The sequence below is a fragment of the Corythoichthys intestinalis genome, chromosome 13, assembly GCF_030265065.1.
Source record: "Corythoichthys intestinalis isolate RoL2023-P3 chromosome 13, ASM3026506v1, whole genome shotgun sequence".
Classification (NCBI taxonomy): Eukaryota; Metazoa; Chordata; class Actinopteri; order Syngnathiformes; family Syngnathidae; genus Corythoichthys; species Corythoichthys intestinalis.
The window spans coordinates 53,431,352-53,455,718 of NC_080407.1; the positions used below are offsets into that span (position 1 = coordinate 53,431,352).

General features: G+C 42.0%; 1 protein-coding gene across 3 annotated transcripts in view; it reads right to left on the reverse strand.

Annotated features, from left to right (window-relative positions):
* Positions 1-319: 319 nt before the first annotated feature.
* The window catches only part of LOC130928857 (tumor necrosis factor ligand superfamily member 10-like), a 31,398-nt gene continuing 7,350 nt past the window's right edge, over positions 320-24,367 (reverse strand). Inside the window, exons 3-9 of one of the 3 annotated variants that reach the window (XM_057855639.1) lie at positions 16,998-17,141; positions 9,420-9,456; positions 9,233-9,340; positions 9,015-9,160; positions 6,171-6,281; positions 3,832-6,106; positions 320-3,604 (exon numbers count right to left, since the gene is read on the reverse strand). In XM_057855639.1, coding sequence (XP_057711622.1) covers positions 5,921-6,106; positions 6,171-6,281; positions 9,015-9,160; positions 9,233-9,340; positions 9,420-9,456; positions 16,998-17,141 — 732 coding nt within the window. In that variant the 3' untranslated portion in view covers positions 320-3,604; positions 3,832-5,920. Of the gene's footprint in view, positions 3,605-3,831; positions 6,107-6,170; positions 6,282-9,014; positions 9,341-9,419; positions 9,457-16,997; positions 17,142-24,367 lie in introns of all 3 variants that reach the window. The other 2 variants (XM_057855640.1, XM_057855638.1) reach the window with 2 other exon arrangements.

Sequence of the window (24,367 nt, forward strand, 5' to 3'; positions counted from 1 at the left end):
TTGCTTGTGTGCATAGCCGTCAATGGCATAACCTGACTTGGGTGTCAGTTGTGCATTGCTGTCAATGGCATGGACGTGCATGGCCTGCAAAACTGCCATTTACCCCCCAAAAATGCCACAAACCAAAATCTATTTTGCCACATACCAAAAAAAAAATGCCACATGGCAAAATCAATTTTGCCACATGGCAAAAAAATGCCACTTAAGCACAAAAAAAAAAAAAAATGCCACCCACATGGCAAAAACAATTTTGCCTCGTAGCAAACACCACGTTTGGTATTGTTTTTTTTTTTTTTTTTTTTTTTTTTTTGCTATGTGGCATTTTTTTTGTCATGTGGAAAAATTGGTTTTGCCATGTGGCATTTTTTTTTTTTTTTTGCATGCATGCATGCATAGCTGTCGATGGCATAACCTGACTTGGGTGTCAGTTGTCCATAGCTGTCATTGGCATGGACGTGCATGGCCTGTAAAACTGCCATATAGCCCCCAAAAATGTCACATACCCCCCAAAACATGCCACAAACCAAAATCTATTTTGCCACATGGCAAAAACAATTTTGCCACATGGCAAATACCACTTTTGGTATTGGTATTTTTTTTTTTTTTTTTTGCATGCGTGCATAGCTGTTGATGGCATAACCTGACTTGGGTGTCAGTTGTCCATAGCTGTCATCAGCATGGACGTGCATGGCCTGTGAAACTGCCATATACCCCCAAAAAATGTCACATACACCCCCAAAAATGCCACAAACCAAAATCTATTTTGCCACATACCAAAAAAAATGCCACATGTCAAAATCCGTTTTGCAATTTGGCAAAGAAAAAATGCCACATGGCAATGTCACATGGCAAAATAAATTTTGCCACATAGCAAATATCACTTTTGGTATTGGTTTTTTTTTTTTTTTTTTGTTGCTATGTGCCATTTTTTTTGCCATGTGGCAAAATTGATTTTGCCATGTTGCATTTTTTTTTTTTGCTTAAAAAGCTTTTTTTTGCTATATTGCAAAATTGATTTTGCCATGTGGCAAAATTGATTTTTCCATGTGGCATTTTTCTTTTTTTTTTTGCATGCGTGCATAGCCTTCAATGGCATAACCTGACTTGGGTGCCAGTTGAATGTCAATGCGCTATGATGGTAAGTGGATGGCCAAAAATAACAGCCACACGTTTTTCTGCCATTTAAAATGAATGGAAAATTTGGACGTGCATAGCCGTTAATGGCAAAGCCTGAGTTGGGTGCCAGTTGAATGTCAATGCCCTGTAATGTAAAGTGCATGGTCAAAAATCACAGCCACACACGTTTTTCTGCCATTTTAAATGAATGGAAAATTTGGACGTGCATAACTGTCAATGGCATGGACGTGAATGGCCTGCAAAACTGCCATGTACCCCAAAAAAATGCCACGTACCCCCCCAAAAATGCCACAAATCAAAATCCATTTTGCCACTTACCAAAAAAAAAGCCACATGTCAAAATCCATTTTGCCACATGGCAAACAAAAAATGCCACATGGCAAATTCCATTTTGCCACATGCCAAATATCACATCTGGTTCTCACTGTCACTCAAAATAACTTTTTTTTTTTCCAACTATTAAAATCACTCAATTTTAACATCAGAAACTTAAAACTTGAGGAAAATATTCAGAATAATCTTAATTTGACTCAAAAATAGCAAAATTTGCATTTTTTCTGTATGCCATCACAACTTCTTTACGTTGAATTCTGCTATTGTGGAGAGATACAGTGGGATGAAAAATTATCTGAACCGTTTTCTCACAATTCTGCATAAAATCACCATCAAATGTGATCTGATCTTTGTCAAAATCACACAGATGAAAAAAGTGTCTGCGTTCACTAAAACCACCAAAATCCAACATGGGAGCATTCACAAAGAGCTTTTTAAGTTGAAAATTCTTGTAAATAAATGCTTAAATCGCGGAATTTCTATGAGTATGAATGTAGAACAGTCTAGATTCTTGGTTAAAAGCATAAAAACGGCAGTTATCGTTCATTTAACAGAAATATTTCAAGACAAAGTTAAGGTATTGTGTAATCCAACATGTTGAAAATAATTGTTGATAAATGCTTAAATCACTGAATTTCTATAGACATAAACGCAAAACAGTCTAGATTTTTGGTTAAAAGCAAAAAACAGGCAGTTATTGTTCATTTTACGTAAATATTTCAAGCCAAAGTTACACTAATTATATCCTTTTTTTTTTTCACGATGTTTCAAAGTGCATGCACGTTGCAAAAAAATATAATATTTACCTTGAATCCTCGACCAAATCACTCGAGACACTCCTGCCTGCTTGTATGCAGTCAAACACCTTCGTCTTATTTCCACCTAAATCCGGCGTTAGAACGCAACTCAACATTTTGCCTGTGTCAGCCCCCCTTGTCAACTGATGGTGGAGTCTATGACTGTGTTATTTTCATCACATCCAATTTATTTAATGCCAGTCCAGGAGTTAATAGCGGAAGAGGTTTTCAAATGAACCCATCATCCGACATTTGTCAAGAAGTTGTTGAAAGAAAAACCCTCGCGTGAGTGTTGGACCAAATCGAAAATCCTCTTGCAAACATGAACAAAGGAAGCCAGCAGAAGATCTGGCAAAAAATGGGAAACACATTTGGAGCAAACTGCTCCAGCGGTTTTCAGTCTAATCGATGATGTCGGACCGTCTGTTTTCAAACACGCAGTCGGAGCGACGCCATATTTTTGATGGGGCTTTGTAAGACAAGGTCCATATATGGCGTTTCTACGACGCACCACACAACACAAACCGTTTGCGAGATGTGGGGAATTTTTGAACGACCTCCCAAAATTTTTCGTTCGCCTGTAAACTCGGGTTTTTGGAAAAAATAACATTTCAAAACGCTACTTGTCCTCCAATTTTCGATCAAATGACATAATTTACACATCGAAAATTCCAGGACTGTAAGAGGAATAAAAGTTGTGTACAGAATTTGCTAAAAACTGACCCATTCATTTCTAATGGGATACCATTGACAGCCATGTATGTCCAAATTTCCCATTAATTTTCAATGTAAGTAAAACATAGGTCCTTCTGATTTTTGACCATTTAACATGACAGCCCATTGACATTCAACTGGCGCCCAAATACCGGTAAGTCGATGCCATTGACAGTCATGGACGTCCATTCCATTGACAGCCATGTACGTCCAAATTTCCCATTCATTATCAATGGCCAAAAACCTGTGTCCCCAAATCAAAAGAAAATGACCTTATATCAGTTGGACATGTTCCCAAATCAACAGGAATTGACCTGATATATATTGGACATGTCCCCAAATCAACAGGAATTGACTGGATATCAACTGCACATGTCCCCAAATCAACAAGTGACCTGATATCCATAGGACGTGTCCTCAAATCGACAGGAACTGACCTGATGTCAATAGGACATGTCCCCAAATCAAAAGGAAGTGACCCGATATCAATAAAACATGTCCCCAAAATCAACAAGTGACCTGATATCCATGGGACATGTCCCCAAAATGTCCCCAAAATCAACAAGTGACCTGATATCCATGGGACATGTCCCCAAAATGTCCCCAAATCAACAGGAAATGACCTGATATCAATTGGACAAGTCCCCAAATCAACAGGAATTGACCTGATATCAATTGGACATGTCCCCAAAATGTCCTCAAATCAACAGAAAGTGACCTGATATCAATAGGACATGTCCTCAAATCAACAAGTGACCTGATATCCATAGGACATGTCCTCAAATCCACAGGTTAACCTGATGTCAATTGGACATGTCCCCAAAATGTCCTCAAATCAACAGGAAGTGACCTGATATCAATAGGACGTGTCCCCCAAATGTCCCCAAATCAACAGGAATTGACCTGATATGAATTGTACATGTCCCCAAATCAACAGGAATTGACCGGATATCAACTGCACATGTCCCCAAAATGTCCTCAAATCAACAGGAAGTGACCTGATATCAACAGGACATGTCCCCAAATCAACAAGTGACCTGATATCCATAGGACGTGTCCTCAAATCGACAGGAACTGACCTGATGTCAATAGGACATGTCCCCCAAATGTCCCCAAATCAAAAGGAAGTGACCTGATATCAATAAAACATGTCCCCAAAATCAACACGTGACCTCATACCCTTGCGACATGTCCCCAAAATGTCCCCAAATCAACAGGAAATGACCTGATATCAATTGGACAAGTCCCCAAATCAACAGGAATTGACCTGATATCAATTGGACATGTCCCCAAAATGTCCTCAAATCAACAGAAAGTGACCTGATATCAATAGGACATGTCCTCAAATCAACAAGTGACCTGATATCCATAGGACATGTCCTCAAATCCACAGGTTAACCTGATGTCAATTGGACATGTCCCCAAAATGTCCTCAAATCAACAGGAAGTGACCTGATGTCAATAGGACATGTCCCCAAATCAACAAGTGACCTGATATCCATAGGACATGTCCTCAAATCGACAGGAACTGACCTGATGTCAATTGGACATGTCCGCAAATCAAAAGGAAGTGACCTGATATCCATGGGACATGTCCCCAAAAAGTCCCCAAAATCAACAAGTGACCTGATATTCATGGGACATGTCCCCCAAATGTCCCCAAATCAACAAGAACTGACCTGATATCAATAGGACATGTCTCCCAAATGTCCCCAAATCAACAGGAATTGACCTGATATTAGATCCGTATCTCCTCACAGCAAAGCCCCATCGTAATTTCTCCAATTTCTAGTCAAATTTAAAATTCTTTAAATGAGTATCACTAGTAGATGTCTAATCCATTTGAACTGGGAGGCCAACTTCAAATGGATTAGACGGTCAATTGAGTTAATAATCCGATTTTGGGTTTCCCAAATATTGAACAACTTGTCAAGCCGTGGTCTTGGCCCTCCTGCGTTTGCTCAAATTTCTGGTCAAATGGCGTGGCCAAATCAGTGCACGCGCATGCGTCGGAGGCGTTGCGACTGCCAACGTCCTCGTCCTCGCTTCGCTTTCCTATAATTTGCTGGACAAACAGTTTGGCTGCGCAGCAGATGGTTTTGCTCGAAGCTAAAGTGTTTGCATGTGTTTACCTAATGGTACATTTAAACGTCCACTTCAAATGCGACAGCGCAGGTTGTTTTTTTTTTTGCGCAGAATCAACTCGTGGCGTTCTCATCCGTAAAAGCTCCACGCGGCTTCTTTTGAAAACATGTTTTGCTTTATTGAGTACTGCACATTGTCCACAGATTTGATTTGTGTATAAAATGTAAACTGGTGCGCAACTTGTGCAAATATTCCATTTGGCGGCGGCTGTGCAGGTTACGCGGGAAAGACCAGATTGTTTTTGTTCTTGTATTATTTACACGTGAAAGAGAAAAACGAGGCGAAACTGGTCGGGCTGCTCGCGAGCCACGACCTAGTTTTTTTTTTTCTTTCCCTTCGTCATCTGGCTCAGTCTGCTCTGCCGTCCTCCTCCTCCACGCTGTCCTCCCTTAGAAAGCTCTCCGTGAGAACCGCAAAGTGGCTTTAAAGCGTAAAAGTACACATGGGTGATTTTTCCAATCAGCGCCCTTCACTGATTCGTATGTACACAATCGTCCTGGCACGGGTGATTTCTGCTCCGCATTCCTTCAACGTTTTATTGTCTGTACATTCTTCGGTCTGGAGTCCAAATCTAAGGTTTCCCTCGCAAGACAAGCAGCAAAAAAACAAAAAAAATCCTTCCCGGAGGATCAAAACATGTCTGTCAGCAGCCTGGTGTCTTTTGTCCCCCCCTCCCCTAGTGGTTTTCTTTGGCTCAAAGAAGATTTTTGGGACTTTGTCCCGCCTTTCCCCCGCTTTTGGAGTGGTATGGCGATTCCTTCCTCGACCTCCGGTTAGAGTACAGTTCCGTGGGCTTAGAGGTCCAGTCTGAAAGCACCGAAGTAGCTGGAGGTATCGTCGGCGTTGAGCATCGTCGGCGACGATACGGAGACGAAGAGTTCGTCGCCGGCCCGCAGCTCAAAGAGTCCCCCTTGGTAGACAGAGTGGAGGGCGTACTCTGCGTCAGGTGCCCAGCATTTGGTGCCCACACCCTTCAGAAGCTGATAAACGGATAAAACAGTTGTCAGAAAAGTCCGTAAGGCCGAGCGTAGTCGGTTGGCGTACCTGTATAGGGCTCGGGTATGACGTTTTCTTGTAGACGCACTGCACAAGCTGGTGGCTGACGCTGCGCTGGTCCGCTTCGCCGGTGGCGGGCGACGGGTAACGGAAGTATACCTGCAACGGAAAAATGGGTTCACTTGGCGGCAGAAAGGACACTTAAAGACTTGTAGGCTCTAATAAGCCGCAATTGTTCATAAGGCCAAATGAACCACCATGAAGCTTCATTGCTTCAAGAAGCTTCATTTGGCCATCACTGCAGTTAACCTTTGCTGCCACCTGCTGTCAACACTGTTGTCGTCCAACATGCCTCCTAGTATGCATTGCAGCGCTATAGATGTAAATAAACAAAATTCATGTTCTGTGCTAATTATTTCTTCAGTTACTGTTCCAGTTGTTTCATTCATTGCTAGTTATGGTATTTAGTAACACTTTATTTGACAGTGGCGCCATAAGACTGTCATAAGACTAAATAAACCACCATGAAGCTTTGAACCAATTGAGTGAAAAGCTTCATTGCTTCATTTGGCCATCATTGCTCTATTTGGGGAGTCAGTCGACCTCTGTTGCCACCTGCTGTCAACACTGTTGTCGTCCAACATGCCTTCTAGTATGCATTGCAGCGCTATAGATAATTTCTTCAGTTACTGTTCCAGTTCATTGCTAGTATGGGTAGTTAGTAACACTTTGTTTGACAGCAGCATCATAAGACTGTCATAAGACCAAATGAACCACCATGAAGCTTTGAACCAATTGGCTGCAAAGCTTCATTGCTTCAAGAAGCTTCATTTGGCCATCACTGCTCCCTTGGGTGAGACAGTCAACCTCTACTGCCACCTGCTATCAACACTGTTGTCATCCAGCATGCCTCATAGTATGCATTGCAGCGCTATAGATGTAAATAACAAACAAAATTCATGTTCTGTGCTAATTATTTCTTCAGTTACTGTTCTAGTTGCTTCATTAAATTGCTAGTTATGGTATTTAGTAACATTGTATTCGACAGCGGCATCATAAGACTCATAAGACCAAATGAACCACCATGAAGCTTTGAACCAATTGGCTGAAAAGCTTCATTGCTTCAAGTTGGCTATCACTGTTCTCTTGGTTGAGACAGTCAACCTATGCTGCCACCTGCTGTCAACACTGTTGTCGTACAACATGCCTCCTAGCATGGATTGCAGGGCTACAGATGTAAATAACAAATCAAAATTCATGTTCTGTGCCAATTATTTCTTCAGTTACTGTTCTAGTTGTTTCATTAAATTGCTAGTTATGGTATTTAGTAACACTTTATTTGACAGTGGCATCATAAGACTGTCATAAGACCAAATGAACCACTATTCATTGCTTCATTTGGCTATCACTGCTCCTTTGAGGGAGGCAGTCAACCTTTGCTGCCACCTGCTGTCAACACTGTTGTCGTCCAACATGCCTCCTAGCATGCATTGCAGGGCTGCAGATGTAAATAACCAAAATTCATGTTCTGTGCTAATTATTTCGTGTTCCAGTTGCTTCATAAATTGCTAGTTATGGTATTTTGTAATATTTTATTTGACAGTGGCGCCATACAACTGTCATAAGACTAAATGAACCACCATGAAGCTTTGAACCAATTGACGGAAAAGCTTTATTGCTTCATTTGACCATCATTGCTCTATTTGGGGAGACAGTCAACCTCTGCAGCCACCTGCTGTCAACACTGTTGTCGTCCAACATGCCTCCTAGTATGCATTGCTGCCCAAAATTCATGTTCTGTGCTAATTATTTCTTCAGTTACTGTTCCAGTTGTTTCATTTATTGCTAGTTTTGGTATTTAGAAAGACTATATTTTACAGTGGCACCATAATACTGTCATAAGACCATCATAATTATGATATGATACTGCCATGAGCATTAATAAATGCTTATGACAGATTTCATTTTGTATAATCCGCCAAATTATCTCACTTTTGAATGGATGTAAATGATCCAAGCTGGACCTAAATGGAGTCAAATGTCATGTGCATTCAGTAATGCCCATGATAGTGTCATGTCATAATTATGACGGTCTTATGGCAGTTTTATGACACTGCTGTGAAGTAAAGTGTAACCTATTAACCCAAATAAATCAACAAATAAGCAGCACTGGATAATAAACTGCGGGATTCAAAATTAGTGAAAAAAGTAGCGTTTCATAGTCCAAAAATTACGGTACATGTTTTGACCTACGGAGGGCGCCATGTTTTACGCGCGCAATGCACACTGAGGGTGACGACACGGTTAGCCTGGACTCGGAGAATAGCTGTGCTAGCTAGCAAGTGAAGCTAGTATGACGACTGGCATGTTTTTGTCACATTCTGCTGCTGGTCAGATTGTTTTAACACAGAGGTGTCTGATGAGTTCCTGACATCGTACCTGAATCCATCTCATCAGCAGTGTCTTTAAACCGATCCTAGGTGGCTTGCCAAGATATTGACTTGGTGTTATACTTGTATAGCGCTTTTCTACCTCTCAAGGTACTTTACACTACATTGCCATCTACCTACTGGTGACACAGCACCAGGAGCAATGTGGGGTTCAGTATCTTGCTCAAGGATACTTAGGCGAGTTCATCAGGGTGGAGAATCGAACCCACAACCTCTGGGTTGGGGGACAACTACTCCACCACTGAGCCACACCATCCCCCATGACTTGCTGCCATTTGACAGTTTGTACGTATATCCCTTCGTTGCTAGTTGCATCATTGCCTTGTTTTTTCGTTTGGATTGCGTCGTCAACAACAATGGTGACCTACTAGTTAAACTAATTTTTTGAAAACATTAAGAGGGGTTTTTCTTTCCGTCCGTGGTTACCTTTAAGGTTACCCACCTGCGAGTACAGGTAGTAGCGGCCATCTTGAGGAACCCGCAGCCTGCCGTTGCTTAAGGTCATGTTGTGCAGGTGCGCACCCAAGCTCCTGTTGGCCCACGAACGCACCACGTGACGGCACGACTGGTGCAGCTGAGGGTAGCCTGCTTGGGGAAACGGGATGGAAGATGGAGCCGGGTTTCGCGAACGAGCGTCGCTTCCTTCCCGCGAGTCCTCACCTTGCGAACTGGTGTCCCGCAGGGTCAAGTGGGCCGAGGGCCTTTGCGCCACCGAGCTCAGGAACTTGGAGCCTGTATTGTTGAAAGACCGAGGCATGGTTCTGGCCACTGAAAAGACGAAGAGAAACAACACGCCGCTCAGAAAGATGTCTTAAAACGCGTACAAGTGCATCTGTGTGTGTTTTACCCATAAAGGTTTGTTTGGAGATGATGTTCTCAGTCACCTGAAAGAAAGTGGGAACAAGTGTTTGCGTGATCAAAAAGATAATAGTAGAGTCATTTGTTTCACAACAGTTGGTAAACAAATTGTCATAAAATGCTTGGGGCAACAAGATGAGTGGATTTGTTGTCGTTTTTCTGGGCGCTTTGATGTGGCCGCATTCCTGACTGATCCTCGGTCTGCTCTCCTCTGGTTTTCGTCTTACTCCCATGTTAGCATTTACGTCCCTCCTGCAATGAATCTTTCTGAAAGGCCCTTAAAAGCAGAAAGCGATGAATCCCAAGTGAGCTCACTGAGGCGTTGTTGTTAGCATAGCGTCGTGATCCGTATTTTCAGACAGGTCAGAGTCCCGTCCTGTGCGGTTGCCTCCTAGCGGCGGTGGTCGCGTACTCCCCCGCATGTTTGTGCAGTCTACGGTCTCGCTTAGCTGAGCGTGTCGGTCTGGGCTTTACGTTCCTCGGAATCGGAGAGCAGAAAATTGCCTCCTTGCCCGTGAGGGAAAAGGGGGAAATTGGCAGAGCATTTGTTTTTGAGCTAACAAATGAGCTTTTCATTCTCTTGTGAGCCGCTGGGTCTCGATCTGATTCCAGCGCGGGAGGTTGTACGTCTGCAGAAGCCTTAACAAACCACAACAGGGATTAACGCGGTTATCGTTGGCCTTAAGACAGCTCTACTGTCCGACATTTGGTCTCAGACGGAAAACATTCACACGTTATCAAGTCTAAGTATTGAGTTGGGGTTAATTTGTGCAAGATCCGGCACCTCTTGATTTTGGCCTCCCTGTGTTCCGGGACTTATTTGGGAAGATCCGGCACCTCTCGTATTTAAAAAAATAATAATACAAAAACGTTTTTAAAAAATTGTATTGTAATTAGGGCTGTCAAACGATTAAAATTTTTAATCGAGTTAATCACAGCTTAAAAATTATTTAATCGTAATTAATCGCAATTCAAACCATCTGTAAAATATGCCATATTTTTCTGTAAATTATTGTTGGAATGGAAAGATAAGACACAAGACGGATATATACATTCAACATACTGTACATAAGTGCTGTATTTGTTTATTATAACAATAAGTCAACAAGATGGCATTAACATTCTGTTAAAGCAGGGGTCCCCAAACTTTTTCCTGTGAGGGCCACATAACGTTTTCCTTCTCTGATGAGGGGCCGGGTCAGTTTGTAACAGAAAAAGTGTGACGATTGCAGGAGTGTCTAAATCTAAAAATTTATTGTTTTTCAGAAAGCCACAATCAAATAACCCATTCTGAATTCTTCACGGAACAAAAGTAAATAAAATAATAATAATAATATAATATAATTTAATATATAGGGCTGTCAAAATTATCGCGTTAACGGGCGGTAATTAATTTTTTAAATTAATCACGTTAAAATATTTGACACATTTAACGCACATGCCCCGCTCAAACATTAAAATGACAGCACAGTGTCATGTCCATTTGTTACTTGTGGATTTTGGTGTTTTGTCACCCTCTGCTGGCGCTTGGGTGCGACTGATTTTATGGGTTTCAGCACCATGAGCATTGTGTAATTATTGACATCAACAATGGCGAGCTACTAGTTCGTTTTTGGTTTGAAAATTTTACTAATTTTATTAAAACGAAAACATTAAGAGGGGTTTTAATATAAAATGTCTATAACTTGTACTAACATTTATCTTTTAAGAACTACAAGTCTTTCATGTTCAAGATGCTAATTGCAGCTATCCAGAATAACCCCCGCCACCTTCACACCTAGGCAGTGACTCAACAGGAGTGTGTAGTGGGGTGTCCTGCTTGAATGCTTCTCTGAGTGGTCTATTGGTTGACAAACCCCAGTAGTCAGATTAGTATCGGGGTCATTTGACGTTTTTCTGGTATTTCTTAATAGCCAAAAAAACAAAAACAAACGGGATTTCCAGTGTTAAAGGGACCGTGCATAGTTACGGACATTACAGTATAAAATAAAGTAATAATATGCATAGATTCATTTACAGAACAAATCCCAAAAATTGCATGTTGTTTATGAAAATTGAACGTCATTTGAAAGAGTCGGAGATTTGTTGATGCACTGAAAAGCTGAACCAACAAATCATGCCCCTGATATAGAAAAAAAAAAATCAAACTATTTCAACATGCGTCTTTTTTCAAAAAGAAGGTTCAAAACGAGTCAGAAAAGCGGCAACCAACGATAGAGGCAGCTGCGGCGATCATGCTAACAGTGGAGGCATGCTAACATTAGGAGGCTTGCGCCGCAGCAGCTAGCCAGGTTCATGGACAGCCAGCCAAGCTAGGGCAGGAGGCTGCTACTGTGGCAGCAGCTGGTCAGGTTCAGCGCCACCCGGACTGAGGGGCAGCTACAGCGCCAGCAGTCAGCCAGGTGGACCAGCAACAAACCAGTACCCTTATGGGAAATTTGGGTTTGGGCTCCACAATTTGCAAAGCGGTGGGAACTTTGTGGCCAGAGAAGCCGGGGGGATGAAACTCGCAAAAGAATGGGTTTGTGTTATTAATTGTGATCTCAGATTTTTTTTTTTTTTTTTTTTTATGTTTTACAGACTCAACGTCACTGTAAGTCCCAAGTGTGGTTATGTGGGCAATTGCCCGTGCTGTGCAAAGTATAGCCTGGATAATTGTAAATTGTTGTCAAAACATTTATACCATTGATATTATCTGAAATTGAGGCTTCTAAGTCCTACAGCGTGACAAGTATTGTTTTCAGCACCATTTTCTGCGTATGTTCCGGGACCTGTGCCCGTCTCGTCATCCCCGCGCTGTCATATGAACTTTGTGTTCCGGCACCGTATGATTTACAAATAAAGCACTGAATCCAAGCCATTTAATGGACACCTCTTCATTTTCCGACAGCCGTCCACCTGGTAAGCCAAATATGTTCGGCATCTGGGATGAGCTACTGCTCCTTGTGGGCTCTCCATCAAACTAGCAGATGATCAGTCTGGGATGTCAGAACATCTTGCAAACCATCAATCCGGGAGCACTCTCCCTCTTTGACGTCTTCAACCTTTGATTCCGTGCCCGCCTCATACCAAGCCTTTTGTTCCAAGGGTCTCGACCTTATTGAACAGGACTTCCTGAGCATGTGGCACCCATTTATTCTTAGCTGTGTTCTCGCATCACAGGCTTGTGGCGCTTTGCTTTCTGGCGGCAAGGACGCAAACCAACCGAGAACACAAAGAATTTCAGCACAAAGCAGATGTGTAGTTTGTCCACAAGCTTTGAGCATGGCAGATTTTTTGTCTTGCCAAAATTTGACCTTTATGTCTTCATTAAATGATCAATCTTTTTTCAGTGAAACAAATCTATTTTTGTACATTCGACATCATTTGGGAGGGTCTTAGCTTTCATATGAGCCATTTCTGAACCCAATTGAATCATTAAAAGTCAGGTTATTAGCAACTGTTTCTACAAAATGGATAAGCGGCAAGACTTTTGTCATGCACTGTAGACGCACACAGGTCTTAGGGACATTTTTCAATTGAAATGCCTGAAAACTACTGCGGGACATCTGAAAGACAAGGAGCAACGAACCATCTCTCTTTTCCTCTTGCTCTAAAAAATAACTTGCCGCCGGGTCATGATTCTGTACCTGCCTGTCTCATACACAAATTTATTTTCCAGTCTTCGTTTTTTGAACCTTTATGAATCGTAATCGAATCGTCACGTGTCGAATCGCGATGCATGTAACAATTGAATTTTTGGATTTAGTAAACAGGTGAACTGCAAAGAAAGAGAGAACAGAGGTTGGAGATAGTGCTAGGGAGGAAGGAGGCCGGTTGGGAGGAGTGACAAGCAGGCACATGAAGGAACATTTCTCCTGCAGATTAGGGGGAGCTGCAACCCAATACTTTAATACTCTTCTTGCCCTCGACAGGCCTGGGCTGGCTCGCCCTGTGTCTGTGTGGCCAGGTTGATGATTAATAAGCCTCCGCGACCCACTTTCCCAATGTTCGGAGAAGGAAGCCGGAATGCACAAAAGCCGTTTCTCATTCAGGAAATGATTGAAGTATCTTGTTCGAATTCGAGGAAAGCGAACAAATATAAACACAAAAGACGATATTTTGAGATTCTTTCCTTTCCCGCTGCTGACAGATTGACAATAATGCAGACAAACGGAGGTTAGACTGGACGCGCGAGGTTATTTATAACTTCTACTCGAGGGGGGTGGGGATTCCTTCTCTGTTGCCACGGTGCACGAAGGCATGCTTGAATGAGTTACAAATGGTTGAATGAGTCGAGCGTGACCGTTAACTGGAAACGTGTACTCCGAGTATCCTTGAGTGACCGAGTCGGCATTGCTTTTCTGGAGGGGCATCTTGTGCTTTTGCAGTGAAATTCCAAAAGCGGGAGCGTAATCAATTCTCGGAAGGTAATCTTTGAGGAAAAAGCAGACAGGATGCTAACGGGTGCGCCGCAGTCTTTGTCGGCCCCTTTTGCTGCCCAATTCCTCGAAATGAGAACCGTTTTCTGCGGCAAAGGCGTCCGATCAGACTTGGTTTCTTTGTTACCACCGGGCCGATGGGGGGCCGGTTCTCGGGAAAGCCGCGTTGACGTCTTCGTGAAACACTGTCCTCTTTCAGGGCAGAGAGATAGCACTTGTACTGGAATTCAGACGTAGCACGCGGACCTCCTATTGTTGATTTTGGTATTTCTTATGAAATACCAATGCTAATACAACCCTTACCCTAACCTCAAACAACAACCCCTTACTCTTATCCTGACCTTAAAAACATGAACATTTAACCTTGCCTCTACCCTAACCTTAACCAAAATCCTAATCCTAACCTTAATTTATCCGGATCCCTGACCTTAAACCCTCAACACCAAAACCTTAAAAACAGATAACCCTTAACCCAGGGGTTCTTAACCTTGCTGAAGGTACCGAACCCCACTAGTTCCACATGTGGATTCACTGAACCCTTCAGAATTGGATAATACAGCATTTTTTTCAAATTCAAAACCGACATATCGAAGCTAGCAAGCTAATAATTTAGCAAATTCCTGTTCAAAATTCTTCTGTTGTTTAAACAGGTCAAAATTTGAGACCACGCTGCCCATTGGTCTGTTGTTTTCCCTCTTACCAGGAGCGAGTCAAACCAGTTCCTCCTCCCATCAAATCGAGGACTACCAGTTAAAACAAATGTTCAGTGGGGCAAATAAACATTTAGTCAACCACCAATTGTGCAAGTTGTCCTACTTGAAAAGATTAAAGAGGCCTGTAATTGTCAACATGGGTAAACCTCAACCATGAGATACAGAATGTGGGGGAAAAAAACGAAAATCTCATTGTTTGATTTTTAAAGAATTTATTTCCAAATTAGAGTGAAAAATAAGTATTTGGTCACGTACAAACAAGCAAGATTTCTGGCTGTCAAAGAGGTCTAACTTCTTCTAACGAGGCTCCACTCGTTACCTGTATTAATGGCACCTGTTTTAACTCATTATCGGTATAAAAGACACCTGTCCACAATCTCAGTCAGTCACTTTCCAAACTCCACTATGGCCAAGACCAAAGAGCTGTCGAAAGACACCAGAGACAAAATTGTAGACCTGCACCAGGCTGTGAAGACTGAATCTGCTATAGGTAAGACGCTTGTTCAACTGTGGTAGCAATTATTAGAAAATGAAAGACAAACAAGACCACTGATAATCTCCCTCGATCTGGGGCTCCATGCAAGATCTCACCCCGTGGCGTCAAAATAATAACAAGAACGGTGAGCAAAAATCCCAGAACCACACGGGAGGACCTAGTGAATGACTTACAGAGAGCTGGGACCACAGTAACAAAGGCTACTATCATTAACACAATGCGCTGCCAGGGACTCAAATCCTGCACTACCAGACGTGTCCCCCTGCTGAAGAAAGTACACGTCCAGGCCGGTCTGCGGTTCGCTAGAGAGCATTTGAATTATCCAGATGAGGACTGGGAGAATGTGTTATGGTCAGATGAAACCAAAATAGAAATTTTTCGTAGAAACACAGGTTCTCGTGTTTGGAGGAGAAAGAATACTGAATAGCATCCGAAGAACACCATACCCACTGTGAAGCATGGGGGTGGAAACATCATGCTTTTGGGCTGTTTTTCTGCAAAGGGACCAGGACGACTGATCTGTTTAAAGGAAAGAATTAATGGGGCCATGTATCAAGAGATTTTGAGTGAAAGTCTCCTTCCATTAGCAAGGGCATTGAAAATGAGACGTGGCTGGGTCTTTCAGCATGACAATGATCCCAAACACACAGCCAGGGCAACAAAGGAGTGGCTTCGTAAGAAGCATTTCAAGGTCCTGGAGTGGCCTAGCCAGTCTCCAGATCTCAGCCCCATAGAGAATCTGTGGAGGGAGTTGAAAGTCTGTGTTGCCCAACGACATGATGATGCTGGAACTTTTGTTTGGTGCTGTTCCAGTGAGATTTACAAAGATGACTGCCTGAAGAAAACATCAAAATTCCCTCAGTGCTTGATGATATAGGGCTGCATGAGATGCATCATGCCACAGAGCTAAAACTGTTAAAGCATTCCTTGGAGAAAAACTCAACCAGTCAATGTCATGGCCTGCAAATAGCCCAGATCTTAACCCTATTGAAAACCTGTGGTGGAAATTGAAAAAAATGGTCAGACCTGCAAGGATGATCTGGCAACTGCAATCAAAGAGAGTTGGCACGAAATTGATTAAGAATACTCAACAAGTCCATGCCTCAGAGACTGCAAGCTGTCATAAAAGCCAGAGGTGGCGCTACTAAATACTAGAGATGTGTTTTGATTGTTATTTCTTTGTTTGTTTCTAATGATTCCATGAGCGATTCCACATATATTTCCCTGCACTTGCTCTATAAAATGAACATTTACTGACCACCACAATGTTTTTTAGTGTTTCTGAATGCTAAAGAGTTGCACTTTTGAACTAATTGATTATTTTTGTTCTACATGATAAAATATCTGAGTGAGTGCTCATCCGAGACTGATGATTCTATACTTTTTGTTAGGAGTTGTATGACGTACTCATCGGAAAATTCAGTATTCATCAGCAGCTCACCAAGAGGAATGCGGCAAAAAACTAATTTAAAGCAGATTCAAGTCGTATTCGCATAAGCTCGCGATGATCTTTTTATAGATTGCGACTTTTTTTTTCCACTCTGAACTTGCTCGACGGGTCATTCTGACCAAACAAGTTGAAATGAAAGCCAAAGCTTATCATCTGGTGTCGGCGCAGTCGCGCTCACTCATCAAATCTAAAAATAGAAACAGGTTGACTTCAGCACTGGCCTCTCATTAAGACCTCGTGAGCCTTCTTCTGCTTGATCTGAGGACCGTAACACACTCACCACATACTATATGTAAGCAAAACGAAGGTCAGAATTGCGGTTGAGTCATTGTTGGCCGCCTGACAGAGGAACAACAATCACACCAGAGGCAAAACACGCTAGCCGCGTCAGCCGCATATGCACTTGTGGTTTGCCGGAAAACTCTGGTTTCTACTAGGGAAATTACACACAGATTGTCTGTAAACTCGAACTTTCCCAGGACTTTACCTTAGAGATGTAGGCTTTGATGCCCTCGGCTAGCTTGATGCAAGGTTCTCCCAGCAGCTGGGCCAGCTGCTCCGGAATGTCCTGGTCCAGAGCGTTGAGCAAACTCAGACATTTGAGCTCCTCCGTCACCCCCTGACTGCGCACCTGCAGGAACCACACGAGAATCGGAATCCGTCATCTGGACAAGAGATTAGCAAAAGTCCACGAAAGTCAACATGTCAGCGCTTGATGAGGTGTTTTCGCATCCCGACTGTGTCATTTATCTTCGACAACAAACTTACTCCCCCGCCGATGACTCGAGAGCGCATCTTATGACCGCCGCGGGCAAAGAAAACACGCTCCTCTTTCTTCTCGTTCGTGGTGTTTTGGCGCCGATGGGATCCGGTCGCCGTGGTGGGGGATGGGTTAGCGCGGTGGGGTCCGTTTTCCGGGAAAGGTTGAGATTCTTCGAAGGAGAGTTAGTGCGGATGACTCAGCCTTCGCGGGCCGTCTGCTCTTAATGACATTCACATGTTGAGACGACCAACTCGGAAGGAACGCTAACGTCTGCGCCTTTTGGTCGTGTGCGATTCCTTCATCACGCTTCGGCCTACTTTGTTTTGCTGTTTGGATTTTCTCCAGAAATGGATTGAGAGGCGCTGGCGAGGACTTTGTCTCACGACAGGGTTCCCGCTGTGCTAATGCAGAGCGTGCTACTTGAAGCGCTAACGCAAAACAGGTGCACCGACTGGAAATGTTGACGTGCTCATCTTTTGGCCTGAGAGTACTGTGGTTTCCTTAGTTTGAGTGTTAGTGAGTTCTTTTAGTCTTTATTTGGAATAAAAACTCTTTTAGATGAGTTTATCGAGGGTGGCGAACTCTCTCACTTCAAACGGATTAGACAAGTTTCCTGAGCGAAACATGGGCGGCGCCATCTTGGAAAATTTCTGCTCCGAACAGAGAACTACATGAAGTGCGGTTGAAGTAAGCAGTGTGTTGACAAAGTTAAAGCTACATTTTTTTGGTTGAAAATCTATATTTTTTTAAGCAACTTATTTTTTGATTGAATAATAGAGAAAAATGTCCTAGCCAAAATGTGGCCCAAAAATAAATCATTACTTCAATTGAAAAAGTTGCTTCAATCAAAAAAAACTTGACTTCAATCAAAAAAAAAAAAAAAAATCACAGAAAAATAGCTTGCACATGCATTTTTTTGTTTTGTTTTTTGAGTTGCATATTTATTTTTGCATTCAAACCCTTTTTTTTTTTTTTTTTTGATTGAAGCAACTTTTTTTTGGTTGAAAATATATATTTTGATTGAAGCAACTTATTTTTTTGATCGAATAATAAAGACAAAAATGTCCTAACCAAAATGTGACCCAAAAATAAATCAACATTACTTCAATCGAAAAAGATGCTTCAATAAAAAAAAAACTTGACTTCAATCCAAAAAACAAAAAAATCAAAGAAAAATAGCTTTCACATGCATTTTTTTGTTTTGTTTTTTGGGTTTCAAATTTATTTTTGCATTTAAACACTTTTTTTTGATTGAAGCTACATTTTTTTGGTTGAAAATCTATATTTTTTGAAGCAACTTTTTTTTTTCATCGAATAATAAAGACAAAAATGTCCTAACCAAAATGTGGCCCAAAAATAAATCAACATTACTTCAATCGAAAAAGATGCTTCAAAAAAAAAAAAAAAAAAACTTGACTTCATTCAAAAAAAAAAAAAATCAAAGAAAAATAGCTTGCACATGCATTTGTTTTAGTTTTTCGAGTTTCAACTTTATTTTTGCATTCAAACACATTTTTTTTTATTTAAGCTACCTTTTTTTGGTTGAAAATCTATATTTTTTAGGCAACTTATTTTTTGATTGAATAATAAAGAGAAAAATGTCCTAGCCAAAATTTGGCCCAAAAATAAATCACCATTACTTCAATCAAAGAAGTTGCTTCAATCAAAAAAAAAAAAACACTTGACTTCAACCCCCCCCCCCCCAAAAAAAAAAAATCAAAGTAAAATAGCTTTCACATGCATTTTTTTGTTTTGTTTTTTGAGTTTCAAATTTATTTTTGCATTTAAACACTTTTTTTAAAATTGAAAATCTATATTGGTTTGGTTGAAAATCTATATATTTTTTAAGCAACTTATTTTTTTTGATCGAATAATAAAGACAAAAATGTCCTAGCCAAAATGTGGCCCAAAAATAAATCAACATCACTTCAATCGAAAAAGTTGCTTCAATCAAAAAAAAAAAAACTTGACTTCAAACCCCCCTCCCTAAAAAAAAAAAAAAATCAAAGAAAAATAGCTTCCACATGCATTTTTTTTGTTTTGTTTTTTGAGTTTCAAATTTATTTTTGCATTTAAACACTTTTTTTTTTTTTTTTTTTTAATCGAAGCTACATTTTTTGGGTTGAAAATCTATATATTTTTTAAGCAATTTATTTTTTGGATTGAATAATAAAGACACAAATCTACCTCCATATGGCTCCGCCCAGGGGATACATATTTTGACTGGGGTAACTACATTGGCACGACACCAGCGGGCGTACCATATTCAATGGATAACAATCTTGGCAAAAAGTATTGCCTAAGCAGCCTGATTGAGGATTCCCATCAAGAATGATGGGGGGAAAAAACGCTAATTGTCAACTTATTATTATAAATATTCTTGTAATTTGTAAGTAATCAAAATGTTGTGCCCCCTCCTGCCCCAAAAGTCAAACTCTGCCTGTGTAAGTACCTCGGAAACTTGTCTATACCAGTGAATGATGCAATGGCTTTCAGCCACTCTTTGATTGATGGCTTGGAGATATCGAAGCTGTTAGCACCGTTCGGAAAGTTTTCAATTAGCATGTCATGATACTTGGCTGCTGTTTGGTGCTAAAGTGCTACTTCCAAACATTTGGATTCTTTACTCATCAAATATGGATCCACTTTTGTCAGCGCTAGTGGAGTGGCCAGGGTTCTTCTTCTTTGTTGTCTTTTCTCATTTTCGTCTTCTCTTTATATACTGCATCTAAAGCAGCGGTCCAACTCTAACCCAGTCCTAGCTAAGAGGTTTTCAGTCTGTAAGGCAGTTTCTTTATCAACTTAAGGGATACTTTTTGTCCGCGTGCTGACGGGACGTCCCCATGGTGACGGCGGCAAACTCTCAGGAAGTGGGGAACAATACCTCACTGTTCCCACCCTGCTCGTGTGCATGTGTGTTCCCCCTCCCCGGGCCTGTTTTTGGCAAGCCTTTGCTGGACACCAAAACCCGAAAAGTATATCTCTGACAGTTGCTTGGAGAGCGAGCTGAGAACTGTGTGTGTGCGTTTGGCAGCGCGCAGCCCTCATTTGCGAGGATTAGCGAGAGTTGAGAGGACCCGCATAACTCAAATCCGGCAGGCCAGACGGACGGCCAGGCAGTGGCTCTAAATTTAGGCGTGTACTTTGATGTAAGGTTAGCGGTGCGCTTGGCACGGAAGAACGCGTGGCGGCAGCTGCGCTCCGAGTGTAAATCAAATCGGCTGAGGAGCTCCAGTGTGGAAGCGAAAGCGAACACGGGAGGCCCTCCAAGAGTTGTCACGCTTGTTGCACACGCTCAAAACCTTCCGGAATCTCAGACAATGCGAAAATATGTTTATCTGTGTGTCGTCAACTAGTGGAGAATAAAGTTGTCGATTGTCTACGGTTACAGTGGGGCAAATAAGTATTTTGTCAACCACCAATTGTGCAAGTTCTCCTACTGGAAAAGATTAGAGAGGCCTGTAATTGTCAACATGGGTAAACCTCAACCATGAGAGACATAATGTGGGAAAAAAAAACAAATCACATTGTTGGATTTTTAAAGAATTTATTTCCAAATTAGAGTGGAAAATAAGTGTTTGGTCACCTACAAACAAGCAAGATTTCTGGCTGTCAAAGAGGTCTAACATGGCTCCACTCGTTACCTGTATTAACGCCACCTGTTTTAACTCATTATCGGTATAAAAGACACCTGTCCACAACCTCAGTCAGTCATGGCCAAGACCAAAGAGCTGTCAAAGGACACCAGAGACAAAATTGTAGACCTGCACCAGGCTGGGAAGACTGAATCTGCTATATTTAAAACGCTTGGTGTAAAGAAATCAACTGTGGGAGCAATTATTAGAAAATGGAAGAACACTGATAATCTCCCTCAATCTGGGGCTCCATGCAAGATCTCACCCCGTGGCGTCAAAATGATAACAAGAACGGTGACTAAAAATCCCAGAACCACAAGGGGGGACCTAGTGAATGACCTACAGAGAGCTGGGACCACAGTAGCAAAGGCTACTATCAGTAACACAATGCGCCGCCAGGGACTGAAATCCTGCACTGCCAGACGTGTCTCCCTGCTGAAAAAAGTACACGTCCAGGCCCGTCTGCGGTTCGCTAGAGAGCATTTGGATGATCCAGGATAGGACTGGGAGAATGTGTTATGGTCAGATGAAACCAAAATAGAACTTGTTGGTAGAAACACAGGTTCTCTTGTTTGGAGGAGAAAGAATACTGAATTGCATCCGAAGAGCACCATACCCACTGTGAAGCATGGAGGTGGAAACATCATGCTTTGGGGTTGTTTTTCTGCAAAGGGACCAGGACAACTGATCTGTGTAAGGGAAAGAATTAATGGGGCCATGTATCGAGAGTGTTAGGTTTTGTGTTGGTCTTATCCTAGTGTGACTTGTCCCTGTGATTGCCCATTGATTTCACCTGTTGTGCCTCCTAGTTTATCCTCCAACTTGCATCCTCCTGTGCTCACCTGTTCCTCGTTGTGTCGTTACCCCTTGTTTTTGTGTGTGTGTATATAAGCTCCCAGTTTCTTTTCACTCCTTGTTGCGTCATTGTATATGTCAACGTTGATGTCGAAGTCCTGTCCAAGCCCTCGTGTATTAGTTCCTCCGATAAAGTAACTTTTGTTTGAACCTTGCATTTTTGATCCCCAGTATTTTTGGTTGTACTTTGTGCTTTTGTCAGTTATTATTAAAACATTTTTTGAGTTCACCGCCACCTGCCTTTTGTTTCCCTGCATTTGGGTCCACACCACCTGCCTGCCCGGTTTCCCTGACAGATCTTTATCTGAGGAACTAATACACGAGGGCTTGGACAGGACTTCGACATCAACGTTGACATAGACAATGACGCAACAAGGAGTGAAAAGAAACTGAGAGCTTATATACACACACACAAACAAGGGGTAACGACACAACGAGGAACAGGTGAGCACAGGAGGATGCAGGTTGGAGGATACACTAGGAGGCACAACAGGGGAAATCAATGGGCAATCACAGGGAGAAGTCACACTAGGAGAAAACCAACACAAAACCTAACAGAGATTTTGAGTGAAAATCTTCTTAAGTCAGCAAGGGCATTGAAGATGAGAAGTGGCTGGGTCTTTCAGCATGTGGCTTCGTAAGAAGCATTTCAACGTCCTGGAGTGGCCTAGCCAGTCTCTATCAGGAACGCGGGCGGGCAGGTTGTGTGGACCCAAATGCAGGGAAACAAAAATGCAGCGAGGCAGATGGCAGTGAACTCAAAAAAACGTTTTAATAATAACTAACAAAGTCACAAAGTACAAACAAAAGGACTATGGATCAAAAGGCAATGTTCAAACAAAACTTAACTTAAACGGAGGGACGGGTACACGAGGGACTTGACTTCAACTTTGACATAGACACTGACATTGACAATGACGCAACAAGGACTGAAAAGAAACTGGGTGCTTATATACACACACATGCAGACAAGGGGTAACGAGACAACGAGGAACAGCTGGGTAATACAGGAGGACTCACTATGTGCAGGCACAACAGGTGAAATCAATGGGTAATCACAGGGACAAGTCACTCTAGGAAAAAAAACAACACAAAACCTAACAGTCTCCAGATCTCAACCCCATAGAAAATCTGTGGAGGGAGTTGAAAGTCCGTGTTGCCCAAAAACAGCCCCAAAAAATCACTGCTCTAGAGGAGATCTGCATGGAGGAATGGGCCAAAATACCAGCAACAGTGTGTGAAAAGTTACAGAAAACGTTTGGCCTCCGTTATTGCCAACAAAGGGTACATAACAAAGTATTGAGATGAACTTTTGGTATTGACCAAATACTTATTTTCCACCATGATTTGCAAATAAATTCTTTAAAAATCAAGCAATGTGATTTTCTGAGGTTTTTTTCCACATTCTGTCTCTCCTGGTTGACGCTTACCCATGTTAACAATTACAGGCCTCGCTAATATTTTCAAGTGGGGGAATTAGTGGTTGACTAAATACTTATTTGCCCCACTGTATTTGGAAGTTGTTGACCGAGCCTTGGTGTGAAACAGTTTCGTTTCAGAGGCTCTCTGTGACTGCTTTGACCGACTGTTGGATGAGTCTTCGTGCTGGGAAAGCGTCATGTGGCGCACACGTGTGTCCGCTTCGCCTTCTTAACAAGGCCCTGGTGAGACCCGCGTGAGGTCAGGAATGCCGCGAGTGGCCAAACCGGTCCCGAGACGTCCGAAGGTGCACACCTTAGCGCACTTGAGCGCTCTCGGGCGTCGACGCGATGACCTCTGACCGCTCTGGATTCTTTTTGTTTTGCTTGAGACTGAGGGCGGAGTTTTCTTTCTTAGTCCAACTGTTTTGCGAGAATCGAGATAAAAATTTATACCATGATAAACATTGTTGTCGGATAATCGGGTCTAAAGGTACGCTTCTGGTAAACGGGTCAAGAAGGAGGAAGTAACCGAGAAATTCGACAGGGTTTAGCTCACGATTGGCTGTTTGCCGCTCGACGAGTTTATAAACGTGTTATGACAGCCTTTATCAGGGCTTGTTGACGGACAGATGGGGCAAACAAACCCGTTACATGCAAACACAAGCACTTATTAGCATGCCTACACGGGAATGCAAATGTCTCTGTTTTATGAGGTATTCAATCTTTTAGTTGAAAATTGAAATTTTACTGTCCCTGACAAAAGTCTTGTCGCTTATCCATTTTGTAGAAACAATTGCTAATAGCCTAACTTTTAATGATTCAATTGGTTTCAGAAATGGCTCATATGAAAACTAAGACCCTCCCAAATGATGTTGAATGTACAAAAATAGATTTGTTTCGCTGAAAAAAGATTTATCATTTTATGGAGACATAAAGGTCAAATTTTGGCAAGACAAAAGTTTTGTCGCCTACAGAAAGTAGTGTGAAAATTGAACAAAAAATGTACTTCAAATACAAAAATATGTTACGTAAATAAGCGAATTAAGTAGTCTTGCATGCCTTCTGGAGTTCATCAACATTCTTGGGTTTCGTCTTCCATGCTTCCTGTTCATGTCTGGTGACTGGGCTGGCCAGTCCTGGAGGACCTTGATGATCTTTGCCTTGAGGAACTTTGAGGTAGAGA